General features: G+C 39.1%; 2 protein-coding genes across 3 annotated transcripts in view; one reads left to right on the top strand and one right to left on the bottom strand.

Moving 5' to 3' along the window:
• LOC141985777 (broad substrate specificity ATP-binding cassette transporter ABCG2-like) overlaps window positions 1–12,017 on the top strand; it is a 34,184-nt gene extending 22,167 nt beyond the window's left edge. The window contains exons 9-15 of the mRNA XM_074949972.1: window positions 2,132–2,214; window positions 2,784–2,873; window positions 6,303–6,427; window positions 7,597–7,751; window positions 9,197–9,286; window positions 10,888–10,985; window positions 11,870–12,017. Of these exons, the coding sequence (XP_074806073.1) occupies window positions 2,132–2,214; window positions 2,784–2,873; window positions 6,303–6,427; window positions 7,597–7,751; window positions 9,197–9,286; window positions 10,888–10,985; window positions 11,870–12,017 (789 nt within the window). The remainder of the gene's footprint in view (window positions 1–2,131; window positions 2,215–2,783; window positions 2,874–6,302; window positions 6,428–7,596; window positions 7,752–9,196; window positions 9,287–10,887; window positions 10,986–11,869) is intronic.
• A 720-nt stretch (window positions 12,018–12,737) lies between these two features.
• The window catches only part of PKD2 (polycystin 2, transient receptor potential cation channel), a 42,566-nt gene continuing 30,583 nt past the window's right edge, over window positions 12,738–24,720 (bottom strand). For both annotated transcript variants that reach the window (XM_074950569.1, XM_074950570.1), the window contains 6 exons: window positions 24,466–24,564; window positions 20,889–21,010; window positions 19,397–19,514; window positions 18,993–19,156; window positions 16,737–16,884; window positions 12,738–16,235 (listed from right to left, as the gene is read on the bottom strand). In XM_074950569.1, coding sequence (XP_074806670.1) covers window positions 15,996–16,235; window positions 16,737–16,884; window positions 18,993–19,156; window positions 19,397–19,514; window positions 20,889–21,010; window positions 24,466–24,564 — 891 coding nt within the window. In that variant the 3' untranslated portion in view covers window positions 12,738–15,995. The remainder of the gene's footprint in view (window positions 16,236–16,736; window positions 16,885–18,992; window positions 19,157–19,396; window positions 19,515–20,888; window positions 21,011–24,465; window positions 24,565–24,720) is intronic.

Genomic DNA, 24,720 nt, shown 5'->3' with positions numbered 1-24,720 from the left:
AGTCTCCTTAGGCATTCCAGCCCTTCTGTCACCACCCAGACACCAGACTATATGATGAGTGGTTATTTAAAACCATTTTCATCACAGGGTTCTTCTAATCCCTTATAGCCAGGTCAATATATAACTCAGATCTTATCAAATAATCATGCTGTTGCCAATACTTTAGTATCTAATATCTAAAGGTTTATTTCTAAGAGAAAAGAAAGAGGGGAGAGTTAAAATAGTCAAGGAAAACAAATACATAAACTCATTGCAAAGTTCTTGGAGCAGGTTTGTAGCAGTGATGGAATAAACTGCTGGCTTGTAAAATCTCTGGTAACTTCCCAAAAGATTGGAAGGTCCTCAGCCCATTGTTTGGAATGCTCCTTTTAGTGTAAGTCCAGAGATCAGAGCAGGAAGGAGTCATAATGGAGATGCTTCCAGGGCCTTTTATGCCTTCTCCCATGTGGAGGGAAAGCTCTCAGTCTTAATTTGTGGAAAAGTACAGGCACAAGATGGAGTCCAGGGTCACATGAGTTACTCACATGCCCTTTCATGCTTTGATGAGTCATAGGTGCAGTCATTACCCCATATTCTGGTTAAAATGTCATCAGGAAGGCACATTGAGTGGGGATAAGTTTTTTTTTTCCTGTGGCTCATTATATTAATTAATGGGCCATCAACTTGAATGGTTCATTCACAATGTGTTGGCTAGACTGAATGCCAACTATCTTGCAGGTGTTACTCCAGGAGCAAACACATTTGTAATACAGGTATACAGTCAATATTCATAACTTGAGGTAAAAAGATACATGCATACAAACAGGATAATCATATTTGATAGATTGTAACTTTTCCATTGTTACTTTACATGGCATACCTGATATAAGATTTGTTACATTTGTATAACAGTGAGAATGATATACGTGATCATATTTTAATCATACGTCACAATGAATTATTCATTACTTGTAATCTTTAAATCAAGATCGGATGCCTTTAAAAAAGTTACTGGGTTTGATGCAGGATTTGCTGGGTGATATTATATAGCTATGCAAGGGGTCAAACTAAAAGATCATGATGGTCCCTTTTGGTCTTAAATTTATAAAACTATGAAACCGTTAACCACAGATATATAGAAAGCAAGTCTCCTTGTAATTTCCGTACTATATTCTGCTCTCTTTCTGATATAGAGGAAAGAATCACAACATAGACACTTGTCCTGACTGCAAATTCCCAAATAGATACAAATAACCGTCAAAGACTATGTTAAATTCTTTATTTTCTTGATGAAGACATCCAGAAACCCTAGAAAGGAGTGACTTTTGAGCTGATATATAGACTTACTGATTTTTCTCAAAAAATGTTAAAGCTGGTTTTGTTCTATCTTGCTTATATGATCAGTTGACCTCTTAAAATGGTTGATGGCAAGCTTCTGATGTCATCCAAGAGAGCTCTCCAGGAAGACATAAATTGACAAATTTGAAATTATTTTCCTACGTCATCTTCTGTGCTGAATGTCACACTTTTTTTTTTCCTGGTCCACAGATGCATGTCAGTTTTTTGTAGATGCTATTCATGTTGCTTCATCTGCAAGATTCCAGAATGCCAACTATTTTCTCTCATTGCTGTCATAGTTTTCATTGCAGACCTGCTTTGGCTACTCTACAGATTTTCTGTATTGATCTTGTAACTGATTTTTGAGGCAACAGTGAATGAACCAGATGTTTATTTTCCAGTAGGAAGTATATCTCTGGATCTCTCTCATTAAGTCAGTTTTAATATCTGTTTGAAGCAATCCTACCACCTTTGAGCTGTACAGTAGTTAGCCATACATCTTCTACCATTAAATTGTTTATAGAAATTGAACAAATAAAGTCTAAGAGTTTATTGAAATTTGTTTGAACAGTGACACAAATTCTGTGTTAATGTATAATTCTTGTTGGTTATAAAATCACATTACTCTTGTCAGAACTTAGAATGAAAATAGAATACAATAAAATACTGTAGAGTATTTTGTAAAAACATTTTTGTCACTTCACTAATGAGTAACTGCTGTTGCTGTTTAATTAGGTTATTACGGTAGTTATTATAATTTTCAATTATAATTATCTGTAATAAAATGCAAAATCTTACTTGATTTTTCTTTCAGCTGTGTATTACAACCGGTCTGGGAGTAGTTGTAGGAGCCATTTTCTCTGGAATAAAAAATGATTCCAGTGGCATTCAGAACAGGTTAGTAAACATGGGAACTGAACAATTTTAGTAGGGCATACACTGTAGTTCATTTTGTTTAGATTTTTACTTAGCCTCTGTTCTTGTGCTGAAGTAAGGAGACAGCTACGCACTGTAGAAAATAAATTACATTTTTAAGAAGTATCTGTGAGAGAGGAAAAACAGTGCTTGTTCGTATCATGGTAGCATCAAGAGACAGTTGAGGACCCCACTGTGCTTGGCACTGCACAGACACAAACAAAAAGACAGTCCCTACCCTGAGGAGTTTATAGGCTCCATAAGATTATGTTACATGGAGCAGTACCTAGGGTATATACAGTAAAGGTAGTTGATGGACTACATGGGAAGCAGCTTCCATCTGTCCTCAGCCAGAAGTTTGACTATTTTCTAACGTACGATCAAAAGGGAACTATTTCCACTAAACAATTTATTTGCTTCCTGCATCTGTATTCCATTTTCATGTAGTAATAGCATACCCATCTCCCTCTGATAAATTTTCTTCCTTCCTCATTAGCTAAAAAAGCTATTTGCGTAGCTAATTGTCTTGCTTTTGTTCGTTCTTTCCACAGAGTTGGTGCTTTATTCTTTTTGACCACCAATCAGTGTTTGAGCAGTGTTACAACTATTGAACTCTTTGTCACAGAAAAAAAGATATTTATGTAGGTAAATCTCTGTGTAATAGAAAGCTTTGCATGTTTTATTTGTTGCTGTATCAGTTTACCTTTAACTTATACACTAACTTCCCCATGTAGATAACCCCTTATCTATCCGTCATAGTGAGGGTCTAGTGATGAATTTGTTACTGAAGGCACAGCTTAGCATTTGGTCCTAAGATAGATGTGAACTATCCCAGCTCTTTCTCTGTGGTATTAACTCAAAAGTTTAATGATAATGAGAATATGAGCATTGATAACTGACTGATGATCATTTTAATAGAAAAACCCAACTATTCTGAAGCTGGAGGCAGAGCTTGAATAGATTACTACCACTTTGTCCTACTCAGTGTTACCCTGATTATTAGTCTCTCTCAATAGAAGTATAGCCCCCAAACCAGAAACTGGTTGTCATTGTTATACGTTTAATAGATACGGTCAAAAACTCTCCTGCCAGCTAGCATAAAAAGTCAGTTTTCACATCTGTGATGTCAGGTAATTGATTTTCACAGTTGAGGAATATGGCATTGTTAAAGTGTGAGAAACATAGAACAACTTTTAAAGCTGTGGTGGTGTTCCTGTTTCTTGATTGAATAGGCAAAACACCTATCTTCAGGAAGAGGGATTGAAGAAAGTCACTGGGGCTATAAATCTTTCCTGGAGAAGTAGCAGTTTAAGGAGAAGCAGAATATAAACAGGATTAAGGGAGTTTTTGGAAATATTAATTTTTTTTCACTTGGCCATTCAGGCCCTGTCACAGATACCATTTGAGAAGAGTGAGGCTACTATAAGATTTATTGGCTGGATGCAGAATTTAAATATAACTTTCTCTTGCCACAATCAGCAGCTCACATGTAAAATAAGCAAATGTTACAAAGTTTAGAGAAACTATTGCTTGATATTTTAAATAGGTGTTTCTTAGAAATGCTTATTCTGGGGCAGTGATTCTCAATCTTTCCAGACTACTGTACCCCTTTCAAGAGTCTGATTTGTCTTGAGTACTCCCACAAGTTTCACCTCATTTAAAAACTACTTGCTTATAAAATCAGACATAAAAATAAAAAAGTGTTACAGCGTACTCTCAGGGCCGGATTAACTCTCCTGTGATTTTGTGGGGCCCCTGTATACAAGTCTTTTTCCTAATTTAAAACAAAATTATCACAATTATGGCATCGAGGCTATTAACGCTATACTAAACTTGCCTTTTAATAAACATAAAGCTGTTCTGTGATTACATTTCAGTGTTAAAACATGTAGAATATAGTTAAGTTAATTCAAAATGGCCTCCTTCTTACCTTAGAACAGCTGTTATATTACTTTCTTTCTGGGAGGGAGTTTGGGTGAAGGAGGGGGCCCTGGGCTGGGGTGCCGGAGAGGGTGAAGGGCGCGGGCTCTGGGAGCAAGTTTGGTGCAGGTGGGGATTCTGACCGGGGCAGAGGATTGGGGTGCAGGCTCTGGCCAGGAGGCACTTACCACAGGTGGCTCCTGGCCAGCGATGCAGCAGGGCTCAGGCAGGCTGCCTGCCTGCCTGCCATAGTCCCACGCTGTTCCTGGAAGCGGCCGGCTGCTGGGCACGTCTCTGCGTGCCCCTGGGGGGAGGGGGACAATGTGTCTCCGTGCGCTGCCCGCGTTTGCAAGTGCCACCCCCTCAACTCCCATTGGCCAGTTCCTGGCCATTGGGAGCTGCAGGGATGGTGCTGGGGGTGGGGGTAGCACATGTAGCCGCCTCCCGCCCGCCAGGGGCTGTAAAGATGTTCCAGCAGCTGGCCGCTTCCAGGAGCGGTGTGGAGCCACAGCAAGCAGGCAGCCTGCTGGAGTCCTGCTGCGCCGGGGCCCCCTTAGCCCAAGGCCCTGGGCTGCAGCCCCTAAAGCCCCTGCTTTAATCCGGCCCTGCGCACTATTACTGAAAAATTGCTTATTTTCTCATTTTTACCATATAATTATAAAATAAATAGAATATAAATATTATACTTACATTTCAGTGTATAGTATATAGCCTATATAAACAAGTCACCGTATGAAATTTTAGTGTGTACTGACTTTGCTTGTGCTTTTTATGTAGCCTGTTGTAAAACTAGGCAAATATCTAGTTGAGTGGATGTATCACTGCAAGACCTCTGTGTACCCCTGGTTAAGAACCACTGTTCTAGGGCACATGTAAGAAAGTCTGTGTCCACAGTACAGTCGGTGGGCTACCACCCTCAGTATTAACATTTCTGGGCTTTAGCCTATAGCCCAGGATGGGCCAACGAGCTCCGGTGTAAAGCGCTACCAACTCGCGTAAGATGTTTCTGTTTGTGGACAGGAGCAACGCCCGAGTAACAGACCAAATTAACTCTGCAGCAAAGATAAGCCTAAACCGGCTTTTCTCCATTTAGTCCTAAATGAAACTCACAAGAGCTGGTCCAAGAAGTAACTATAACCAAACCACTACTAAGTCATAGTGACCACCAAAATAATTAAACCGAACATTTGTAGGAGAGAAATCATACCAAAAACTAGCACTGTGGCACTAAACTTGAGCAAGGAGGTGGGGTTTTTTTGAAAAATGAAGAAGATAATCAAAAAGACTCTAAAGTCAAAATTAAGGGATAGAAAACACTAGAATCAGCATGGAGCCTGCTTAAGCAGTTTATAATTCACAGAAGTGATGCATCTCCCTTTAACCAAAAGTAGTACCAGGAGGGCAAGAAAAAAGCAGTATGGTCAAATGGCAAAGTTCAAGAGGTTTTTCAGGCTAAGTAAGGTATGAATCAAAAAAATGAAAAGTGAAGCGAGTAAAGAGGAGCATACACTATGGAAGATAAAAATGTAAGATATAAATAAGGAAGACTAAGAAGGGTTATGATGAGCAAATAGCTAAAGACACAAAATCAAAAAAGGAAATATGTAAGTATATCCTCAGAATCAATAAATCAACTAGACTGTCGGGGAAGTAAAGGGAACAATTAAGGAATATAAACACTGCAGAGAAGTTAAATGATTTCTTTGCATGTCTTCACCACAAAGGATGGAATATGGTGTTCAGTCCAGGTCACCCAATCTCAAAAAGGGTACAGCAGAAATTGAGTGGATTCAGAGAAGGTGATAACGATTTGAGGCACAGACAGAGTTTCATATGAAAATAGATTGAAGAAACTGGGATTGTTTAGATTAGAGGTGAGATGAATAATATAGTGCTTAATTAAACTATACAAAATAATGAACAACAAGAGAAGCTTAATCAGTACTCCAGTGTACCCTGTATTATAAGGTTTCTGGAGCTCTTTAAAGTTGGTCACTATAGATGATGGCAGCGATTTAGGTGCCTAGATCCCATTAAAATTAATGGCGGTTGGGTGTCTAACTCCCTTAGGCTGCTTTGAAAATCCCAGTCTATATGGCTTCATTATTGAAATATAATCTATAATATACATATATTTTTCTGTGTTCTAGACATGAATATATCAGTGGTTACTACAGAGTATCTGCATATTTTTTCTCAAAGATAATGGCTGATCTAATACCCATGAGGACTTTACCAAGCATCATCTTCACCTCTATAAATTATTTCTTAATAGGCAAGTATCCTATAAAAGAAAGCTGCATCAAAATGAACTGTGGTCATTCACTCTTTCCTTTGGCAAATAATTCAGGTATCCATGGGTGGTCTGTTTGCACGTCTTCCTTATAGGGCTCCGGTCCTTGTCCCATTTTTTATTTCCCCCCCCCTTAAGCATAAGCTCATAGAAAACCTTTATTCTGGGGGTAGGTTGGTAAATAGAATGTGTTGAAGCTACTTACTGTTAATACAAATCTGAAGTTAGCTTTGGTAAGCTTGTACACTGATTTATGCGTTCCTCCCAAATTCTGTGTGTGCCTTTTTATGATTTGTCTAATCTACTGCTCATGGAGCAAGAGACCCAAGGGTATTAATGAACTTGACTTTTCTACAAGTTAACTATGCTAACAAATTTATTGGACCAGATCTGCTGCTGAGGTAAATTGGCATAGCTTCACTGACATTAATGGAGCTACACCAATTTACACCAGCTGAGGATCTGTCCAGTTATTACTATTCATGATGATAAACAATATAGTACCATTGTACGGAGCCTAACAGAGATTAAAAAGACATCATCCCTGTCTTGACGAGGTTATAGTCTAATACGATCAAATCAGTAGGACTGCTCACCATGAGTGAAAGTAAAAAAAAAAATTAAAAATCTTGCTCTAAATTAGGCAAGCGTAGATCAGAAGGGTATTAGAGAGTAAACCACATACAAATGAAAATATTATACAGTTGTTTATAGATTCTGATATTTTAAAGTATAGACCAGTAGAGTATATAGAGGAGCAGATAGCATGAGAGTAAAAAATAAAGGACAAAGGAAATGGTTTTTGAGGATGCATTTGAAAGAGGTTGTTGAGCGCACAGGAAGGGAGATGACCCTACTACTCCTTCCCTGCAGCTGGACTACTTCTTTATTTGGCCTTTTAAGTGACTCAGCTATAGGTGCAATGTATATAGGTTTCCATTCTGAATTCCTGTTATAATCCAAGATACTCATTTTCTTTAAAGTGGTGTTCATGCAGTAGGACAGAACACTTTATGGTTGATGATACTCCCTTTCTGCAAATAAAAGCAAACTATGTTCTGTGGTACTAAAAAGAGGTATGTGCATAGTATACACAAAAACCCTAATCTAGGAAAAGATAGACTGAGACTTTTTTCCCCCCCATTTCTTAGGTTTCAAGCCAACAACTGGGGCCTTCTTTATCATGATGGTTACCCTTATACTAGTCGCCCACACAGCCAGTTCTATGGCTCTGGCTATAGCAACGGGACAAGATATTGTGACTGTCGCTAATCTCCTCATAAATATTTGCTTTGTTTTTATGATTGTGAGTGATACATTTTTCTGTTTTTTCCCCTTAAATTTTTGTTGTACAAAACAAATGACAATGAAATGCCATGTGTAATTAATTTGTTTTCAAAAATCTATTTATATGTGCTTTGAAGCACATCAGCAGAGCCCTTTGGAATTTTAAGAATACTGTCTAATCCTTCCTCTTGATATAAGATCACATTATGAACACGTCTTCTGTAAAGTGAGACAGCTCAAGTAAACAGATGTAAAAAAAGCTAAACGGCCCAGAGCAGTGGGTTCCCCATTGCTTTGCAAGTGACTAGCATTTGATAATCTGGGTAAGATTGGTCTCGGACTCCTTAAGTGTTATTACCTCTGCAGAATTACATGACTTAAATGGGACTATTTTGCATAGCCTTGGCAAGTATGGGTGTAACTGCCGGTAGTGTTGCAGGAGGGAGGAAAGCTTTTGGAAGATTCTGTGGAATACACCAGAGCCAATCAAAGTCCTTGAACTCAGTGATTGTTTTTGTCCCCCTCCGATATGGATTATTCTTACCTATAAAGAGAATCATCTATTGGACTGCTCTTCCAGAGCTTTTCTTTTCCAGGGTGGTGGTGATTTCTGACAGCTTTGTTTATATTTTTTACGCCTTGCCTCTCTTGACCAGGATTTAGGCCTTTTAGTTCTATAATTAAGTCATGTCAGAGGATTGTTGCTGAGGAACTGCTGTATTTCCCCTCTTTTGAGTTCTTCCTATCTGAGGATGCCAAAGGTTAGAAAAGGGACACTCCAACTATGATTTGAGGGAGATTCCAGGCTTTCCTACTGCTGGAGACCAGAGAAAGGCTCATGTTCCTTAGGACTCATATGCTTTAGGAGGAGGCTTAAGACCTGTGCTTCTGAGTGAAAATCCTGCCAAGAAACTAGTGATGGCCCAACAGGCCACTATTGCTCCAGGTAGAAAGAAACTGTCCTGTAAAGATTCTAAGTAAACTTCTGCCTCAAATACAACTCCATTGCATTTCGTCCCTTGCTGTCTGAGACCATGGAACGACTAAACATCTCGGGTAACAAAGGGCCTAATCCTATTCCTATTGACAGAGAGCAGGTAAGGCCTACGGAATCAGGCTCTGATTTAGGATTTTATACTCATCGTGCATGTGTACATTTAACATTAATGGGAATTATTCTGTACACTGAATAAGACCTGGTCTACACTAGAAACTTAGGTTGTTGCATGCAGGCTATGAAAAATCCAAACCCCAGAGCCATGTAGTTAACATGCTTTAAGTCCCTTCGTAGACAGTACCAACAGAAGAATTCTTCCGTTGACCTAGCTGCTGCCTTGGGGGGGGTGCAAGGGAGGGAAGGACGTTTCAAGTGCACACAAGCCCTTAAGTGTGTCAAAATCTAAAGTGACTCAGGACTGCAAAATTCCCATGACATACTTTTGACTGTTTCTTTACTGTTTGTAGATTTTCTCTGGCTTGCTGGTAAATCTCACAAGCATTGAATCTTGGCTTGTCTGGTTGAACTATTTCAGCATCCCTCGCTACGGCCTGACAGTGAGTGCTACATTTTCTGTGCATTATGCTGGAAACACCTTTTGAAAGAGATCACCATTATCTTATAAGAAATAATGTCAAACAATATTATTCCAGTTATAACTGGTAAATTACAACTTACACAGATAAGTTCTCCCTGTCCCTACATTCTCAGTACAGTGCAATAGGTCTCACTGTTTCAGATATGTATTTAACAAATTAGCATAGCACAAGAAAATGTGGTCAATAGATAATCATAAATAGCAGTAGGGCCAGAAAAAGATTGAGTCATCCTGATTCTTTGCAGGTTGCAGAACTGCTCTCCACAATACATAATTAATACTAATGTAACTTAAGTATCTGCTATAATGGTGGTTCTCAATTCCTCTTAGAAGTATGAAGAACTTCCTAACTCCTCTGCATTTTTCATTTCTTATGTTTTGGCCATTGCTTATTTCATGTGAAACTGGATAATTCCCTTACTGTATTGCCATAACATTTTAACAACAGCAGGCCTGGATACCAGTGAGATATAGGTAAGGCTGAGGTGGGGTATTTAAAAACTGGATTATGTCAATTTTAGCAATAGCTGCCAAGAAGGGAAAAGAGTTGGCTCCACAACCAAACCAAAAAAAAAAAAAATCCTGTTTTTCCTCACCTCTTCCACCTTTCCTATTTAGATTGTAAACTTTTCAGATGAGTGACTATCTTTACTGTGCCAGTTATATACAAACACAGAGTGAGTCCCAATTTCAATAAGGGCATCAGCCACAACTAACACAAATAAGTGCAATCCTTTCAAATGTTTATACAAGATTGCTACAGTGAGCCCAGTAGTGCTAATCTGAAAGCTGTATCCCCGTTGCTGATCTTTTGACCGATTATAACCATAATTCAGACCTTATTTTCTGATTTTTGTGACCAGTCACGTGTCTTAAAATGATTTGCAATCCTGAACACAGTATCTAAAAGATATTCTCTAGTTCAAACAAGAATTAATTTAGGGAACTTCTGTGACCAGCGTATTATAGGTGGTCAGACTAGATGATCACAATGGTTCCTTCTGGCATTATAATTATGAAATATAATAGAGAATACACAGTCAATCTGATCAGTGTTTTGGGGCTGGTAGAGAGAAAAAAAAAGTGGCATGCCTCAGAGGCCTGTCATATAAAATAAAATAATCGAAAAAGCTGAAAGGAATAGATATTGTGGCTTATAGCATAAGAGAAATGAGCCAGTAGTATTATTTTAGTTCAAAGAGTCATTTTTGCTCTGTTTCAATGAGTTTCCATCATGCAGGTCTCCCAACAGGAATCTGTGCAGCAGCAGGCCCTGTGCCTATGGCAAAGACAACATGTGCACTTATGTCACAAAGGGGGATATTTTCACAGTATTTTACCAATACTTTAAATGTGATTATCTGAAAATTTTCACTGGAAGGATTTCTTCAACACTCTAGGAAAAAAAGCTTTGATTCCAGACAGTTTTTCAGATCTTGGCTTACAATTTTGATATACATTTTAAAGGAAACTTTTGTTGGTTTGTTTAGTATGTAGTAATTCATTAAACCTGCTTAGTGGCTCCCCCTTGACTACCTATTTTTGTTTTTATCTTTAAAGGCTTTGCAAATTAATGAATTTACAGGTCTAAACTTTTGCCAGAATGCCAATGTGACTGGGGTCAATGTAAGTTGCATCACTTCTAGTCCTTTTACAATGTAAGTATGCAGTTGTTATAAACAAGTTCTTGCAGGGAGCCCAAGTTCACTAAACTACAAATCTGAATGAGATTTGTTTGTTTTCCTGGTGCCTCAGCTGCTAGAGGGTCTATGCTTTATAACTGAATACTTAGCCTCTGGAGCAGTCTCTGGTTTTCAAATATTTGCTGTTCATTTCAGATAAGTCATTTTAGACATTTTAAACGATTGAAAGTGCTAGAGAAGGTAGAGGGGACAATTTTTAAAGAAAGCGTTTGAGAGAACAGGTAGTGATCCTGGAGCAGTTTAAGATCTGTTTTTGAAAAGCATTTCAGGACATGACAAGTTTTCCTGTGTAGAAAAGGACCCAACAGACTATTTTTAATGTGTGCCTTATATTTGTAATATTAATTTCTTATTGCATATCTAAAATTGCACTTTGAAGAAGTTCTCATAGTTTATTACCAAAGAATATTGAAGGGAAGAGAATTTTCCTTGGCCCTGGTACTCTGCTAGGTTCTGCTCAGTTATTCTCTTCAAATTTTTTACAAAGACTTTTAAATTCAGATTTTTCTTCTCCACAATATGCAACATGGTAACTTGCAAAATTTGCTAGCTTGAGGCCCTAAAAGGTATTACAGGTCCAAGGCCTCTTCAGAGTAGAGTAAGTATTTACACAGGCTGATGCGCACTGAATAGCAAAGGTTCAAATTTAGTATTAGAGTTGAGGTTTGAATCTTTTTTTTCCCCCCTAACACAGGTTAATCTATCCTCAGTCACCATTCTGTTTGTTTGCATTGGACCAAAGCATTTTTCAGCAAAATTATGAAAACGGGGAAATTAAATATTCAGTTACAGATCTTTACAAAGGGTTAACTTTTTAAACTTTAATTTGTATTGACTAGCTGCACTGGAGAAGAATATTTGAAAATGCAAGGCATTGAAGTGTCTGCTTGGGGCATGTGGAGGAATTATGTGGCTCTTCTATGCATGACACTCATCTTCCTTACAATTGCATATTTGAAACTGCGCTTCCTGAAGAAGTTCTCTTAATTCAGATGAGTTAACAAGCATCTAATATAACACAATGCAATAGTGTTTGATAGTGAATGGACTAAAAATGTTTAACATTTTCAAAGATTAAAGATTTTGATAACTGTGTTCAGTTTTTACTAATACTGCTTGCTACTGAGCTATATCTTTTACAAAGGTCTCATGTGCATGAAGACAGCAGAGAATTGTTGAGAGCTTATAATTTAGGCATGGGATTTCCAGGGACCACAGAATACTGTAGAAGCCCCAGATCAGCAGTAAGGGAGATGTAAACAGAGAAGCATCTTTGACATCCTAAGGTGACAAAGGCTTAGTGTGCAGACAGCTAGCTGAAGAAAGCACTTGAAAAAAATATCTGAACATGTCTACCTAGAAATGTAAATATATAGTTTAAAAAACTATATAAAGTGAAGTTGGATGAGAATTTAGTTTTCTTATCTAATTAGCAGAGGCTTCTCCTTCCTGCAGCAGGGCAGGGCAGTAAGTGAAACTGACTAGGCCTTCAGTTTCCTTTGGGTTCCACCAAACAGGAGCATCAGTGTGGTCCTGCAGCTGTTTTTTTTTTTTTTTTAATTTTTAAAACAGTACAGGGGGATGGGAAGAAGCGGGAAGGGAGAAGCAACATGTCAAATACAGGACACTCACCATACGGAGACAGATTTAAATGCAGCCCATTTTTGTCCATAATTCTCATACACAGTGGTGGTTTTCATATGTAAAATCTTTATTAGGAAGTAAAGTGCTCAGTATTATAGACCAATAAATCTTTGATAACTGTGGAAGACTTGCATAATTAACAGCTTCCTAATAAGACCAAATGTTAATGCAAAGACTTTACATTTACTTTGTATCGAGGGTAAAGGGTTTCTTCTATGTAACAGTTGCAGGAGAATCTAAACTTAAAATGAAACCATAATAAAAAATGTATAACACATTTGTCTAGTTGCCATGTACTTATTGCATGGCAAATTGTCAACACACATGGGTAGCCCATGAAAGCTTACTGCACTTCAAAATGAAGTTTGTTATTCAGTAATGACACGTTACAAATATACAGATGAACAAATATAGCTATGAATGCAAACATTTTGGTTTTCATAATTAACATACTAATAAAAGAAAAGCTTTGTTCGATATTAGTTTAGAAAAGGTACAATTTTAGGACACATTTAAAGCCACAGTGATAGCTGTAGTGTCTTGAAAAGGCACAGCTTCACAAATGCAAATTTCCTTACTTCTGCAGCATGATATTGCAGCAACATCCAACATGTCTTGTCTTTATAACAAAAGATCACTTTAACTGAGCGCTAGCAACCTCTTTCCTGTGAAGCCAAATCGTTTGGTCAGATGATTGGGTTTAAACTTTAACTACATGACATATAATACTGTATCTGGCATTTTGGTATTCCTACACCCCAACAGACCAAATGCTAATTTTTTAGAGCTTGCAAAAACAATCTGTCAAACCATTAGCCAACTGACCCCTTGAAATATACCTCCTACGCAGTAATGTAACGGAAGGCTTTGTATACTATTAAGGCTTAGATTATGTCACAGAAGTCCAGGAGTCCATGACTTTCAGAGACATCCATGACACTTTCTGTTTCAGCCCCATGGGGGCAGGGCTGAAGCTGTCAGGGAAGCTGGTGCTTTGAGCCACTGTGGGCATAGGGCCCCCGCCCCCCACAGCTTCCAGCTTCCGCAGGCAGCAGGGGGACCCCAGAGCTGTGAGCCACAATGGCAGCAGGTGCTAGACCCCTGCTACAGCAGGGCTCAGGCTTTCATCCCCCCATCAGCCCCATTTTGTCAGTTATTTTTAGTAAACGTCAGGGACAAGTCACAGGCTTCAGTGAATTTTTGTTTATTGCCAGTGACCTGTCCCTGCCTTTTGCTAAAAATAACTGTGATAAAATCTTAGTCTTAACTATTATGATGTAAATTCATTTGGATTAATTTCTTGTCCACTTGGCAGTGGTGGAGCTTGACCCATAGTCTATTGGGAAATTTCAGCTCTCAGTAGGGGAGAAGTCCCTTCATCTAAGACTGAACATGCACTTTCTTGTAACTTTAACATATGAAAAATTTTGTTTTTTATCAAGGACAAGTGCTTTGATCATATGGAATGTGTCTTGGATGACACCGTAACAGGACAGCAAGTGCTGGTATATATAGATATGGGGAAACTGCAATATTTGGAGGTGTATTTGATCCACTACCAAACAAAAAATACTAACACAAGAATATAAGGTTCTTAAGGTTAATTACAGGAAGCAATTCCTATAATAAGCACAACATGAAAGCCACCAGCATCAATAAAAAGGCTTCTTATCCTTTGGCATGGACATTTTCCTTCTTACATCCTACAAACCTATGCACTTAGAATACTGTGTACGTCATCTGAATATTAAGTTTTCCATTCCCCTTTAAACCTACAATAAGTCTTAAGGCAACTGTCAGCTTAAGTGAAGACTCCCATATTTCACTATATCTAAATATATACTACTATCAAAAATTGTACATATTTGCCTCTAATTTTCTGTATAGCAAACTCAAATCACTGTCAGTGCTGTTGCTGCTTCAAAGCTCTACCGCAGTCTCAAATCCAACAAGTCTTGTACTAAAAAGTGCTGGTTATCGTAAAGACTACAATTTCAAGTTGCAGTGAAGTTCCCTACAGAAAAAAGTGTACATGCAGAAATATACCTCCAATTGCTCATGCAGGTCAGGTAAGTGCATACATAAGAAGCTAATTAGGCCCCTGCCTTTGAATTGGAATGAATACTTGCTAGAGCTAGTCAGAAATGTTCAGAATGTCAGTTTCTCTCTACCCCTGCTTCCCCCAAGATTCATTGATGTTTTTCACAACTTATCTAATGTTTACCTAATTTCTGCATGTAATTGTAGAAAGGGTAGGTTCAGTTTTGGACACGGAGCTCAGAGAACTTCCTATTTGGAAATTTGACCCTAAAAGCCAGCTATGGACAGACACAAAGACAACAATGATCACATTAGTTAAGTGTAAACAGAAATTGATCCAATAAAAGATATTACCATACCCACCTTGTTGCTCATGTGTAAAGAAGTTCCCAAAGAACTACTTTTAAAACACTAAAAGTACGATGTCACTTGCATATGCTTCTACTTCATAATAAAAATGAACTAAACACGACCTTCTGTCAGAGAAAAAAGGCAATAGTGCATGATACATAGGGAATGTTACTTTAAAATTAATTTAAAAAAATCTTAGCACACTAAAGGAAAACTCCAGAAGAAGAAAGATTGTGTTACTTGTTTGTAAGTGGTGTCAAATATAACTAACGGGAATAACTATATAGGAAGTCACCTTATTAATATATTTTAGAATAGGAATTTAAGAATAATATTTCCCATTATAAAGCACTGGAAATCTAAGCATTTGAGTTGAGAAGTTAAATGCATTTTTGGCTAACTATTAATCCAAACTTTTAGAAGAGACTTACTTCAACAACTTTGAAACTAATTTCCAACATTACATAATGGGAAAGTAGATTCTTACAGTCCTATTTTACATAACCAAAATGAGCTCCTGCTGCATAGCAAGCATTAAGCTTTAAGGTGGGAGTACTTAGAAAAAAAAAACAAACAGCTGCATTTACTGAATGAAGACAGGGAAACTGTAAAATCCTCTGGGCACAGATCCTCTAAGTGCAGCCACTTTAAGCAATGCTACTGGTGGATTATGGTCCTAAAGCCAGTGTAGGTGGCAATGGGAATATCACCTTATTTAATGGGGTAGGTAGGTAATGCCAACTCTACATCTGTCAGCTGCTGACACAGTGGTTGTAGATTAGATGTCCCTATGGCCTACTGATCAATCCCCACGTGGGGACACTGGTAGCTTTAACATTCATCACTGTTTTTGGAAAACAAATAGTAAATAGCGTATTTGCTGTTATAATACAGGACTGAAATTTTAAAACAACCCATTGACAAATAATATTACACATGGATGTTGCTCCCGCCATTCCCTCCTCCACTTCCATCAATGCCTTCTATTGACTGAGAGGAGGATGGACGGGAACTCCTAGAACGAGGCTGGCTATTCAGTCCAAGTGGTGTTCCCAGGCGGTGGCTCATTTGGGAAGCTGTGTCATCTGATTCCCAACGCTCCAGTTCCTCTCGTACTAACCTCTCCATTTGTTCCCTGTGGATTTCATTGTCACGTCCCAGTCTTTCATCCTAAATACAAAGAAAAACACAAACTCACAGTATAATCTTCCAAATTTGATTGTGAACAAAATCTGGAAGAAGGTATAAAATATTCTAAAAGACATCTCAGATGAATTCATACCATAGTATGGCTTTGGACTAAACCCAGCACTGTATCTTCTGAACAAGAGGTAAAGGTACTGTTGTAGCAGCTGCAGAATAGCAACAAGAAGTTTTTATACTGTGGCCATTACCATGGTATGACAGAGCTTTCACACAGGGATGTGTTAATTCACTATGATAACTAGTCACTGGCTGGACTTTGATCAAGTGCTTGTAAATAAACCCAAAATGGAGTCTGATAGTCACCAGCTTAACACTGCTAAGTGTCTACTCGGTTATCACAATCCTATGTGTGAAGTAGTAGAAAAGCAAAGTAGAAACAAATGAGCTCATCATCTTACATGGAAAACAGCTCTTTAGTTGATGATCAGTCAACTGACTGCTCAAGTCAGACTGGGGGTTTCCTACCTCTGTAACTCCATCCAGCAGTCTTCCCAACACATCTCTCCTTTTCAGTTTGGCCCGCTCCATTGCCTCAAGCTTTACAATAACAGCATCAATTTTGGAAACAATACTGCCTATGGAATGTTCCATGCGATCCACTCGTCTCACCAACCTGAAGGCAACAGATATTTGCTAATTTTTATGTTACTGACATTTTCAAGTTATTAATTTGATTTTAGCTAATCGATGTGTAGGAAGTGGAAAGTTCATCAGATGACATTTGTACTGTTTTTATTAACCCTGCAAACCAAAATGACAATGGAATAATTTGTAATTTTCTCAGCAAGGGAGAAGGGCAATAGCAAGTGTAAAACTCCTAAATTATTTCCTCTGATTTCCTTCTCTTTGGGGGATATCCTGTCATATGAACTGTACAGGAATGGCAGGCCGGGTGGGGCTCACTCAAGAGCTGGTCAGTACCACTTGTGGGGTTTGCTACAGATTGTACAAGAGGCACTCTGCTACTTCCATAGCATCCTGGGTGGAAGATTTTTGGCCCAGAAATGAATCCCAGCAAACTGTCACTAGAACACACTCAGTTCTGCAACACAGAGAGAAGAAAAAAATAAGTAGAACCGTTGCTACTTCTTAAGAGAGACATGCATTCCCATGGCGAATGAAGGGTTCCATATTCTGGTCTGTATGTACTCTAACTGAGCTAGGTGTTTACAGGCTTGCATAACGTTTTATTTTATTTTTATATATATATATATATATATATATATATATATATATATATATATATATATATATATATATCTCTGTGTGTGTGTGTGTGTGTGTAAAAAAAAGAAATACAATCATTTTCTAAGATAATAATTTTCATCTTTGATGATGATTTGAGAGCTACTGATTATGAAGCCCATGTGGTCTACAGAAATACAGCATCTAGGTTTATTTATTTATCCCTAGACCTAGTTACCTAACTACCCACCCACCCTTCCTGTCAAACAAGTTTCATATAAAAACTAGTGAACATAGCAGACAACCTTAAAGTTAACGGAATGTTTTAAAAAAAGGAGGACTTGTGGCACCTTCGAGACTAACAAATTTATTTGAGCATAAGCTTTCGTGAGCTACAGCTCACTTCATCGGATGCAAGAATGTTTTCAAGTGAAGGGGATTTAGAAAGGAAGTGTTAATTTTGCTGTAATATGTCTAGTGGAGTTAATCCCATCCCAAACAAAATAACTGATATGTTCTACATCCTATATGGGGATAAAGAAAATACATCTGACACACAGGCATTTGATTGCAGACATTTTAACTGGTTGTACAGTTTGGGATCATTACACACAGTTACTACTGAACAAGGAAGATGGTCAATCAGGTTCTAGCTACCCTAAGTCATATCCACTTCATTCATCCTTGCTGTGACTGGGGCCTACAGAGAGAGACCATTTCAGCCAAATATACAAACATAAGTAATACCAATTCCTGCCAATCCTTTCATTCTATTTGAATGTACAATAACCTCGATTTTTGTCTGATGAAAGAACAGCAGAGCAGACTTTTAGAATTACTCTAACATTGACAATGTTTCTTTCAGGTTGTCAGCCATTGTATGGGCATGGATGAAATTCTTCCACAAACACCTGAGAGCAGAGGTGTTAACTTGGACTCTGGTGTGATATGGCTCATTCTTACTGTAATTACACCAAAGAGACTCAGGGCTTATCTACACAACGATTTAGTGTGTGGCAAGCCAGGATGTGAATCTACAATGCACAGCGTCCTGTACATTAACTGGATGCCAGTTAATGCACTGTAGAATCATGGCAGGGCTTGCTGCACACTAAATTGCCATACAGACATGTCCTCATTAGACACCAACCAAATTAAAGTAGGAAAAATCCATATTTCTTTGAGTGTCCTTTGCATATTCCTACTTTTGGGCTGTGCCAATCAGTGCTGCACTGAATATGCAGAGTCCATCCTGAAGATCCTCAGTTACAGGTAAGTGACCTTCATTGTGAACCATTTTTTTTTTTTTTTAGTTGCTTATTTATTTAAATCTGGGAGCTACTATTTCTTTTGTTTCCATTTTCATCCAGGATCCTCTAACAACAACTTAAAATGCAGAGAACAGATTTCAAGTGATAAACAGCTATTTACAGTTAGCTTTGTAACACATTTCTTAGATTTCATTTGGTTTATATCCAGAAATATATATTTAAAAAAAAAAAACAACCCACACACTGCAGCACTGCTTGCACTTACACTTGGAACTCTTCATATGAAACCCCACTAGAGCTGCTACCTCTTCTTCTAGAGCTGTGTCCACTGTCCTCATCATCGTCTTCTTCAGAGTCATCCAGACTGCGAGGAAAGCTTCGACCACTCATTGGACGTGGTAGAGAGCTCCTGTCCAGATCCAGATCCTCCTTCATGAAAAACAAACATGTTATCCATAGACTCTCACCTGTGTGCTGAAGGTCAAGTCTGCATGACCTCATTCACTGAGCTATCTCTCACCCTTTTATAGTTTTGTTGGGAGTGAACGTTAGACAACATAACAGATTAGTAAGTCTAAATCTAATGCAAATGAGAATTGGTGCTTAGGAACTCCAAGGACCCCACTGATGGTGTTCAGCGTCTTCCAATTGCCCTAAAACACGACTTACCCTCTCTTTCTCTAGATCATCTCTCATTTGCTGATGTTCGTGTTCTGTCAATTCCTGGTCCCCATCCTGGTCATACTTCGTAAATATTGCTTCAATCTCTGCATCTGTGTGACCCTTCCTGAAAAGAAGATAAAATGGACCCCCCGCCTTTTTTTTTTTTTTTTTTTTTGGATGTTTTGCCAAAAATGTTGCGGAGAAGAAACAAAAAAGTCTTAACTACAGCAAATTCTCTAAAAGCCAAAGAACATGCTTAATTCAGTGTTGCCTACAAGCTTGCCCATCACAAATCCAAGTCCACTAATCATGCTGACAAAGCTTGGGTACATATCACCAACAGTCTTGGCCCCAGCCCATTGCTTTAGAGGTTTTTTCCCTGCCTAACAGCATCACTCTCTCTTCACTGGATTGCATTTAAGACAGTTTCCTCTTACCCACATCCCTAATTGTGACTAGCACTGAGAAAACAAAGAGAATGCAGTATCTCTGTATGATCAACAGGAGCTCTAGTCCTAACTATCATCTGTATAAAGGTGACTCTGCAGACCAAAACATTTCATGAACTTCCCCAGATTCTGCTTAACAGGACAGGTGACATAATGAAACTTTACAGGACCCCATTTAGAAGAGCACTTGATGGAGGAAAGGTTCTTCATTTGCCTGTCTTTGGTGTCAATGAGAGAGGAACACATCTACTATAAGACAACCCCCTTCCATCCTCATGAAATCCTGCAGGCAAGTCACACTCAAAGGTTATTGAGACATCTGAAAAAAAAAATCAGCTTGCATCCATCCCTGAAAAGATTGTTCTCTATGGATTTTAATACCACCTTCATACACACATATGCCTAAAACCCCTGGTCAGAATGGAGAACACATATTGAATCAAAAATGCAACTGAGTTGCTCAAATGCCAACTTCTAAGCCTTCCAAAAATAAGAGGAGGCTAGAAAGAGGGCAATAGTTGGTAAGCCTTTTGAGCAGGGTCCTACTTAAATGCAACCACCATCTTTCTCTCCATGAATTGTTACCAATCCTCTTCAGTAATGGTGCCAAAACTTCTCCGCTGATCCTCACACACCATGAAGCGGAAGGGTCCAACCTATAGGTAGTATGATGCAACTAGCCAAGAAAAGTTAGTTACCTCACTCCAGCTCACACCATTAGCCATTATTTCTCTCTTCCTGCACCCCTCATTTTTTGGGAGGTTTGTTTCTGCAATGCCCTTGGACTTTCCTGAAACTCTGCAGATTTTCCAGCACCCTATTATTTACATAAAAACCCTTCTGTTCGCTACAAAAGGAAGTATAAGCTTTATTAGCAACCCACCAGACATGAAAGCATTCCTACATATTGTTTTTATTTGCATTAATGTACCTTAACAAGGACTTCCCTCCGCCTCACACCCTACAGGCCTTGAGGAAATCAGACAGATGCTTTGCATCACAAGTCCCTTGGGAATATTGTTTAAGATACAAAATACTGGTTTCCTTACCCCTTGAGATCCTGTCGTAGTTCATCAAAGTTTAACTTGCCCCCACCTTGTTGCAAGTTCTCTGAAATGTCATCAACAGTAGTTTTTTTCAATTTAAGTTTAATCATGGCTTTATTGTATCCCTATCAGAGAAAATAAAATGAGAGAAAATAAAAAAAAACTTTACTTCTAATGGCATACTTAATTTTGTTTTGCTTGTTATTTCATGTAAAGAAGACTGCCTGCATTCCTGAATGAAGCCAAACCTCATTTAATATCTTCTGACAAGCACTGGAGGAATCATATAATCATAGGAGTGGAAGGGACCTCGAGACATCATCTAGTCCAGTCCCCTGCACTCATGGCAGGATTAAGTATAATCTTCTAGACCAGGGCTTCTCAAACTTCATTGCACCGCAATCCCGATAACAAAATTATACGACCCCAGGAAGGGGAACCGAGGCCTGAACCTGCCCAAGTCTTACCGCCCTGGGCGGAGGGCAAAGCCGAAGCCCAAGGGCTTCAGCCCCAAGAAGGGGGCCTGTAACTTGAGCCCTGACGCCCAGGGCTAAAGCCCTTGGGCTTCAGTTTCAGCCCCAGGTGGTGGGGCTTGGGCTTCGGCAAGTCTAAGCCAGCCCAGGCAACCCCATTAAAATGCGGTGGCAACCCTCTTTGGGGTTGTGACCCACAGTTTGAGAACTGCTGTTCTAGACCATCCCTGACAGGTGTTTGTCTAACCCACTCTTAAAAATCTCCAATGACAGAGATTCCACAACCTCCCTAGGCTATTTAGCTCAGTGCTTAACTTCCCTGACAGGAAGTTTTTCAACCTAAACCTCCCTTGCTGCAATTTAAGCCCATTGCTTCTTGTCCTATCATCAGAGGTTAACGAGAACAATCATCCTCCCTCTCTCCTTTTAACAATCTTTGATGTACTTGAAAACGATCATGTCCCTCTCAGCCTTCTCTTCTCTAGACTAAACAAACCCAATTTTTTCAATCTTCCCTCATAGGTCATATTTTCTAGACTTTTAATCATTTTTGTTCCTCTTCTCTGGACTCTCTCCAATTTGTCCACATCTTTCCTGAAATGTGATGCCCCGAACGAGACACAATACTCCAGCTGAGGTCTAATCAGTGCGGAGTAGAGCAGAAGAATTACTTGTGTCTTGCTTACAGCGCTCCTGCTAATACATCCCAGAATGTTTGCTTTTTTTTTTTTTTTTTTTTGCAATAGCGTTACACTGTTGACTCATACTTAGCTTGTGATCCAGTATGACCCCCCAGATCCTTTTCTGCAGTACTCCTTCCTAGGCAGTCATTTCCCATTTTGTATGTGTGCAACTGATTGTTCCTTCCTAAATGGAGTATTTTGCATTTGCCATTATTGAATTTCATCCTATTTACTTCAGACCATTTCTCCAGATCATTTTGAATTTTAATCCTATCCTCCAAAGCACTTGCAACCCCTCCCAGCTTGTATCATCCACAAACTTTATGAGTGTTCTCTCTCTGCCATTATCTAAAATCATTGATAAAGATATTGAACAGAACCGGACCCAGAACTGATCCCTGGAGGGCCTCACTCGATGTGCCCTTCCAGCTTGACTGTGAATCACTGATAACTATTCTCTAGGAATGGTTTCCCAACCAGTTATGCACCCACCTTATAGTAGCTCCATTTAGGTTGCATTTCCCTAGTTTGTCACGCAAGACAGTATCAAAAGGCTTACTAAAGGCAAGATATATCACATCTACCGCTTCTCCCCATTCACAGCTTGTTACACTGTCAAAGAAAGCTATTAGGTTGGTTTGACATGATTTGTTCTTGACAAATCCATGCTGACTGTTTACTTATTATCCTCTAGGTGTTTGCAAATTGATTGCTTAATTATTTGTTCCATTATCTTTCCGGGTACTGAAGTTAAGCTGACTGGTCTGTAATTCCCTGGATTGTCTTTATTTCACTTTTTATAGATGGGCACCTGCGGAATCTCTCCTGTCTTCCATGACTTTTAGAAGATAAATAGCTAATGGCTCAGGTATCAGCTCAGTCAACTCCTTGAGTATTTCAGGATGTATTTCATCAGGCCCTCATGGCCCTGAATGGACAAGATAACCCAGTACATCTTTTTCATCTCATTTCCCTGTTTCTATGAATTATGGTAGGCATACTTGCACCAGTGGCTAGGATTCCAAAGGACCTAAGGGATTCAGATGCCCAATTCCCACTGAAGTCAATGGGAGTTGAGCTTTTAATTATGTTAGGCACCTTTGAAAATTCCTGCCAGTAGTTCTGGGTGCAAAACAACATATTTAGTTTATTCATTTTGTAAATCACTATCTAATTTTGAAATAAATTCTGGGGATGCAATTTTGTACCACTTCATTCCAACAACACAACACAACACTTTTAGTTTTCTCCTCTACTTTAATAACCACATTCAAAACTTTGAAGTATGTTGGCTACAAATTTAGCCATTTTCTATATAGGACACAAATAAACAAACCTTGGTCTAGATATAAATCTCTCTCTACGTATTCACGCACGCGCGCGCGCACACACACACACACGTAGGTACCTAACTTTAGGAGCCTAAACAGTGGCTGCAATCAGCAACTCCCAATACAGAGTAAAAGCTGTTTTATCCAGCATGTTGGGGAAATGAGGGGTGCCGGTAAGTGAAAAATTCCGGTTAATTAAGAGGGAGGGAGTTTGGGTGTGGGAGCGGGGCTGGAGGTTGGGGCGCAGGCTCTGGGAGGGAGCTTGGGTGTAGGAAGGGGCTCACGGCAGCAGGTTGGGGCACAGGAGAGTGTGTGGGGTGCTGGATCCGGGGTGGGGGTGGGGAAGGGGTCACCTAAGGCAGCTCCCCACAAGCAGTGACCTGTCCTGGGTGCTCTTAGGCGGAGGCGCAGCCGGTGGCTCCGAGCACGCTGCCCCCGCCTGGCTCTGAGGGTTAGCTCCACAGCTCCCATTGGCTGAGCCACCTACCATGCCGTGGTCTAGGAGCGGCTCAACCCCTGCCACGCCCTAACCCCCTGCCAGCCCCATGCCAACCGGACTATAAACTGGAATTTCAATGAAGATCAGAAATGCTGGTTTATAGAGCTTTCCGGTTGGTGAAGTGCAGGATAAAACAGCTTTTACTGTACATATGAATGTGTGATACCCTGCATGTATGGTTGTGCAGTAAAAGGTACTGCAAGTCAGAATTCAAAATAATTAGAAATAGAATAAAGTAAGCAAATTAAACCCTGGCAGATTTAGAGGTTTAGTCTAATCCAATTCCACATCAGAAATCTTTATCAATGCCGATTCAGCTACTCCAGTATATCACATTCAAGGAGATTGGATTCAGTGTTCCAAGTCCCAGGTTACTAGAAACCAACATGAAGTTACATAATTCATTTTAAATTTCTACTTCATTCTGACTGACTTGCCTTTACTGCCCATTGGTTTTTTGCTTTATTCAGCAGTAGATTGGTTTGACTCAGTGTTGCCCATACAGCAGTTTAGTATTTTATACAGTAAACCAGGCAGAAATGAGTCTGGAATCTGGCCAATACGAAGTCAGTATTTGTAACAAAACTGTTTTACCTTTTTGATAAGATCGGACAGTTCCATTTCCGCCTTCTGCTGGGCCATATCGGATTTGACCTCTGAATAAGTATCATTGATAATGGCCAAAAACATGTTCTGTTTAAAAAGTCAAATTAAAAATTCAGCTTAAAAAATACAATTCTAGAGTTTGACAGTATACCTGACCATTACTACTACACCACCATTGTTGTAGCAATCTCACAAATACCCTACGAAGTCCAGTCTATGGATTTACTTTTTTTTTTTTTTTTT

Source organism: Natator depressus, chromosome 4 (assembly GCF_965152275.1).
Source record: "Natator depressus isolate rNatDep1 chromosome 4, rNatDep2.hap1, whole genome shotgun sequence".
In the NCBI taxonomy this organism is placed as follows: domain Eukaryota; kingdom Metazoa; phylum Chordata; order Testudines; family Cheloniidae; genus Natator; species Natator depressus.
The sequence above is the reverse complement of the archived record's forward strand: the minus strand, read 5'-3'. Positions and strand labels throughout refer to the sequence as shown.